General features: G+C 36.9%; 1 protein-coding gene across 5 annotated transcripts in view; it reads left to right on the top strand.

Annotated features, from left to right (window-relative positions):
• TPR (translocated promoter region, nuclear basket protein) overlaps window positions 1-6555 on the top strand; it is a 40322-nt gene that overhangs the window by 1646 nt on the left and 32121 nt on the right. For all 5 annotated transcript variants that reach the window (XR_013957443.1, XM_080623534.1, XM_080623536.1 and 2 more), the window contains exons 2-8: window positions 287-391; window positions 813-886; window positions 2404-2500; window positions 2841-2944; window positions 4163-4327; window positions 5096-5188; window positions 5310-5390. Coding sequence is in view for 4 of the 5 variants with exons in the window: in XM_080623534.1 (XP_080479660.1) it covers window positions 287-391; window positions 813-886; window positions 2404-2500; window positions 2841-2944; window positions 4163-4327; window positions 5096-5188; window positions 5310-5390 (719 nt within the window). In the remaining variant the exon portion in view is untranslated. The remainder of the gene's footprint in view (window positions 1-286; window positions 392-812; window positions 887-2403; window positions 2501-2840; window positions 2945-4162; window positions 4328-5095; window positions 5189-5309; window positions 5391-6555) is intronic.

Genomic DNA, 6555 nt, shown 5'->3' with positions numbered 1-6555 from the left:
GCATAATTGTGATGATACAGCATTCTCTAGCTACATCAAGAATGTTAAAGAACTATTAAAATTAATTAGGTTGTTATTTTATGGATCATTTCTGGAAATATATCACTTTCCATGCTAACAGAGTATTTTGAACAATGTTAATTCGATGTGAAAATGCATCTTTTTGCTTTCAAAAGTACTTTTTTCTTCATTTCTACTGTAGTCTTATTTTTAGATGTATTCTTTATAAATACCATTCTTTATTAAAGATGTTTATTAATAATGAGGTAACAATGTTATTTTGCAGAACAACAGTACTTTGAAGTAGAAAAGCGCCTGGCTCAAAGTCAGGAGAGGCTGGTAAATGGGACACAAGAATGTCAAACTCTGCGTGAGGAGCTTAAAAAACTTCGTAAGTATAAGGCACATCCTTCATATTGACCAGGAGATTCATTCTTTAGTCCAGTGTTGTGTGGAAATACCTTAGGTTTTAAATAGGAGTTGAAAATCCATCCAAAACTTTTTTATTTCAGCAAGTAGAGTGATGTTTTGCTTTTGTGTTTTGTTGTTTTCTTTAACAGGACTTTTATTCTAATGGAAAAAAACCCACTTTTGCTTTCTGTTTTTTGTAGTAATGGTACTACAGTGGGTTGTGTATTGATCTTCACAATAAATGCTTCTGCCCTCAGGATTGTCATAGTACTACCTAGTCCATCCATAGTGAAGTGTTTTAAATGTTAATGGAAATTTTGGCTTATATCACATTCGGAGAGTGAATTCTGTTGTTATGTTACAGTGGGGATCCTTCACTACCTTATGTTTTTATTCAACAGATGAACAATTGAAGTTACTGAATGAGAAAAATAAAGAACTTGAAGCTGCTCAGGATCGTAATGCAGCCATTCAGGTACTGGAAGAATTTGACAATAAGTTGAAAGACTCGGGTTCACCTGTGTCATTGCAGAATCAATTTCGAAAGTGGATGTATCAGTATCAGTGATGTACATATTTACGTGGCTGTGTGTATAAGAAAATTTTTGAGCTTTTTAAAAATAAATGCTGGTGTTTTAGGGGAATGAATTACAGGTGAACATATGTCAGAGCAGATGCTTTGATTTCAGTTTGGATAGATTGTTTCATTCACTCTGAAACATGTGTTGAAGTGACTTTAGCTAAACCTCAAAAATTGAACAATGGTGTAAAGAAGAGTTCTGTTTTTTTTCTCCATACTTTTCCATGCTCTGGCACAGTTGCTTTATGCTTAAAAGTCATGGGGTTGCAGGATGAGTCACTTCAGCTGACTTAACCAGCAGAACACTAATTTTGGAGCAGGAAGTGAAAACATTACTATTAGATTGATTTGTACACAATGAGAAGACTGATCTGATTGCTTCCTCAGAGAGGCTTACCTGGGCCTAACTGAAGTGGTTTGTATTGGCACATTAGAAAGCAGAGACAGTAGTATGATTCAAGACTATTGAGTTTTATTTGATTTTTATACTGATTTTTTTACACGTGTTCATTCCTTGGCTACTCTGTTATCTTTTTAAAATAAAACTTTTCCATAGAATCATAGAATACTGGGTTGGAAGAGACCTCAAGGGTCATCTGGTCCAACCTTTCTTGGCAAAAGCACAGTCTAGACAAGGTGGCCTAGCACCCTGTCCAGCTGAATCATAAAAGTTTCCAACACTGGGAATCCACGTCTTCCCTGGGGAGATTATTCCAATGGCTGATTGAATTTCAGTAGAGTCTTAACTGTCAAAGCTGTCTTTCAAAGACTATTAAAATTAGATGCAGTTTTGAACAGTTCCTGTTGCTTGTTTTGGATTTCAGTTAGGCCTTCAGTTCGTTTCATCTGCTCTAAGTTAAACAATTTTCATTCCAATCTTCATTCAAATGCAGTTAGAACCAGAGCGAATCTTGTGGTAGTCTCGATCTCTCTATTCCAATTGAAAAGCAAAGGCATGAAAACTGCCTCTTCAGTATGCTGGTCTGAAAGCTGTGTGATACTTCTCTTGTCTTTGCTAGTGGCATTCTCTCATGCTTTGATAGTGGCATTTCACATTTAAGCACAAAGGGGCAGCTGGACGTCAGTATTGGTAATTTATGGGGAAAAACCCCCACATTAATTAAAATGTTTTGGCCATTAGACACTAGAAGAAAGAGATACATTAACCTGAGTTTGTTTGAATTATGTAGCCCAACATGATAGAAAAAATGGAAACAGCCATCCTTTCAGAATTTGTAGTTTAAGACTGAGTCAGCTGTCCACTATAAAAGCCTTTTATCCCATTTTTCAGTGGCTGGGGTAGCTTACTGTGGCGTAGCATACTTTTCTGTGATGGGAAGTATAAATAGTGACTATAAACTGTTAGTGAAAGCCGATCGTGTTTTTTACTGCTCTTTGCGGTTTTTTTTCAGAGCCATTTAAGTAGAGAAAAAGAAGAGCTGGAAGCTGAAAAGAGAGATTTGGTTCGGACAAGTGAAAGACGATCTCAAGAAGTTGAACATTTAAATGGTATAGCCAAGAACATATTAATAAAATAATTCACATGGGTTTGCAAAATACAGGACAGTTGAAGTGATATGGAGTACCCAGGTTGTATAGGCATCCCCAAATAATGGAAAGAAAACAGTATTTAGAGAAGGGGAAACAAGGCAGGAAATTACCCTGCTAATTGTAGAAAAACACAGCAGTTTGATGCTTGGTTTTATAGGTATAAAAACATACATTATACAATATCTTATTGCACAATATGCATTTTAGGTTGCCTGTTCTCATTCTTTACAATTTGGATAAACCGCGTAATTAAAGCTGTTACACAGTTAGCTCTTTTTAACACTCCTCCTTCTTCCAGAGGATGTTAAACGCTTAAATGAAAAGCTTACAGAAACAAACACAGAAAAGGTGAAACTTCAGTTGAAATTGGATGAACTTCAAACATCAGATGTTTCCATGAAGGTGAGTAGTACTTTACATGTGCAGTACATGTTAATGTTCTAATAAGTGTGACATAATCGTAATTTTATCATTATTGAGTTTGAAAGTAGGTTGAGTGCACTCCTGTTATTTTTAGCAAATTATTTTATTATGAAACTGGTGGCTGTGTCTGAAAGAGAGACATACATTTATAGAAGGCAAAGGAGCATCAAGTTAGGCAAGTGTATCCAAGCCTCATGGATGGCAATGGTGGCTCTTGCTGTCCGCTAGGAAGGACTCCAGGCCCATGAAGGCAGGTAGAAAGGAGAAAAGTTAATTATTTGTGAACCTGCAGAATTTCTCTGTTGTCAGAATAAACTCCATAAATAGCTGAAAGTGAGGAGGAAAGGAGAAAAGAGGAGGAAGGCTCTGATAACCTTAATTGGTTTCCTCTATCTAGATATTAATCTAGTTCCCACCTGTTGTCATTTAAGCCCAGCCACACAGCCTCTCTCTCACTCCCCACCTTCCTCCCCCTTCTGCCTGAGGGATGGGGAGGAGAATCGAAAGAATGTAACTCCCATCTCAGGTTGAGATAAGAACAGTCCGGTAACTAAGGTAGAACACAAAACCACTACTGCTACCACCAATAATAATAATGATAGGGGAAATAACAAGGGAAGAGAATACAACCGCTCACCACCCACCGACCGATGCCCAGCCCGACTGAGCAGTGATCTTGCCCTTCCGGGTAACTGCCCTCAGTTTATATAGTGGGCATGATGTGCTGTGGTATGGAATACCTCTTTGGTTAGTTTGGGTCAGATGTCTTGTCTCTGCTTCCTCTTGGCTTCCCCTCCTCCCTGGCAGAGCATAAGACTCAGAAAGTCCTTGTTCAGAGTAAACATTACTGAGCACCAACTAAAAACATTGGCGTTATCAGCGCTGTTCCCAGGCTGAAATGTCAAAAACACAGCACTGCGACCAGCTACTAAGAAGAAGGAAAATGACTGCTACTGCTGAACACAGGACACCACCTAATGTAAACTTTGAGAAAACTAGCTCAAGCTTCAAGAAATTCTTGTAGTTTTAGGCTGGTAAATTAGTATTACCAATATAATAAGGAACACTGCCTGACATCTTGTGATATTTAGCATATTACAGTGCATTTTTGCTACTCCTACTCTGATCATAGTTCTTTGAGTAGCTGCTTATTTTCTGTGGAACTGATACAATTACACTATACAATTTTCTTTTTAGTACCGTGAGAAAAGGTTGGAGCAAGAAAAAGAACATCTACAGAATCAGAATGCATGGCTGAATACTCAGTTGCAAGCCAAAACAGAGGAACTTCTACATACTGCCAGGGAGAAAGGCAATGAAATCTTGGAGCTTAAATGTAATCTGGAGAACAAGAAGGAGGAGGTAGTGTAATTACTGAGTGCTTTTGCCATTTCTTAGAAATCACAGCCCCTGATTAACTGTATTAAACAAACCTGAGTACTTCAACTTGAGTAAAAAAAGTATGTTTTGTAGTTAATAGGGAGATGTTCTTTCTTTTAACTTGTAATTTTTAAGGAATATATATAGTTACCATTATCTAGAGTAGAAAAGTCAAAGATTTTAATTATAAGCTAGAAATTTTGGAGTTGCTGATAACAAAGCTATATCATGGTATAATGCTGTTAAAATGCTCAGGAATGCAGGAGCATAAGGATCTGACTCAACATTCTTCGCAAAGTGAGATGATGATATTTTTGTTTTCCTGCAACAAAATGCATGGCAGTCAATGGCTGAGTTTTGAAAATACTCTGCTTCAGTGAGATTCTGTTTGGGTACCTAAGTAGTTTCTTTAACAACTGGGAATTGGGCCAGGTTTTCTGTGGCACTTCAGCTCCACTGAGGCTCATGGCTTTATTTGGTTATGCATGATTGGAGCAATTTGGGGATTCTAATTTTTTCTTTTAGCTGAATGCATGGGAGCAAAGTCTGTTACAAAATGTAAGATTTAAGTTCTTTCTGAAACATGTTTGGGTTTTGTTGGGTTTTGTTTGTTTGTTGGTTTTTTTGTTGGTGCTTTTGGTTTGGTTTGTTTCTTTTTTAAGTAAAAAGCAATGAGATGGGCAATTTCCAAAATAAACTGGACTGGAAAGACAAGCTTATACATGATGTTCTCATTTATTCTTTGAACAGGTTTCCAGAATGGAGGAGCAGGTAAACAGCTTAAAACAGTCACAGGAAAATCTTCAGAAGCAAGTGGAAGACCTTTTGAATAAACTGAAGGAGGTAAGACAACTTGAAGTATACGTGAAACAGCATTACAGTTGCTTATGCAAATTACAAATTAAAAATCAAAATGTGTGAAATAGAGTTGAATGCCTTACCCAAACCGTCTCTAATTTACTAGGCAAAAGAACAGCAAGCTGGTATGGAGGAAAGATTTCACAGTGAACTGAATGCCCACATAAAATTATCTAATTTGTATAAGGTGAGTTTATTGACTCTAAGTGTGTTATTACTAATACTTGGCACTGAATCATAGCATTAAGTGTAATGCAGGCCAGTTTTGGTTTTGGTGGGTTTTCTTCCCCACAAAGTGTGGATGTGGAGAAGACATTGCAAAATGCTGTGAAACATACAAAATTTTTTCTTTGCCACTGTCTTAAGCAGTATTTGAAATCTTGCATTGCTTGGATCGTTTTGTAGATTAAGCAGAATCAGGTTAAAATAGTAACTTTATGCTCACTGTTTTGAGGCTAGACATATTCATGTGGTTGTGTCATGTTGTATTGGGAGATAAAGGTTTGTATGTAAAATACAACTGTGCAAGAGGTTTTTCTGAATTTGGTTAGTGGAAGTTGACTTCAAATAACACTGCAGGTATCAGTGGTCTGATTATGGCACAGCTGAATGTCATGTATTGTGGCAAACAAGCACCATCTAAACAAATAATTTTTGTTAGTTTTGTCAGCTCAAAGGAATTACCTTGTAGCACATTGACTAAGAAAAAGTCAGCTAAAGAGGACGCCAAATCGCTTTTCAGTTTACACGTGTTAGATTCATAGGTTAATGAGTTTTGTCGCCTGATTGTTTTTGCTTAGATACCCACATAAACATTCTACCCTGTTTAATTCTGAGATTAATAATACTTTAGTCATTTGTAAACTGATGTCCCTTCATTGAACAGCATGTCAATAGCTTACTTTTGTGGAGCATAATGCGTTATCAGTTCGTTTTTGTTATGGTGGTTGTTGGGGATTTTGGGGGGAGATTTAGAATCATTGGTTTGAAGAGTTTGTCTTCCACTTAACATACAGTTTGCTATATACTTTTAACTGCTGACATTTGTCTGACCTGATACTAAAAGCATTGAGTCTGAGTGCCTTTCTGTGGGAACTTATTCTGAGACTTTGGTGATTAGCAAAAGTTGAATCAACTTTATTTCAGTTATCTCTGATGAACTTGCAGAATTGCTGAAGTATTGCATTTGTGAGATCTCTAACTGGAAGCAAAAAAACTTGAAATGTTTATCCAAGATTCCCTAAAAATACCGATTTTTTCAGATTCATCAAAATCATGGTCTCAATATTTCTCCAAATTTGCTTAAGTGAGAGAATGAACAAAGCCAGTACCAGCCATGAAGCAGCTAAAAG

The sequence above is a fragment of the Psittacula echo genome (genome assembly GCF_963264785.1).
Source record: "Psittacula echo genome assembly, chromosome: 7".
NCBI lineage: Eukaryota > Metazoa > Chordata > Aves > Psittaciformes > Psittacidae > Psittacula > Psittacula echo.
The sequence above is the reverse complement of the archived record's forward strand: the minus strand, read 5'-3'. Positions and strand labels throughout refer to the sequence as shown.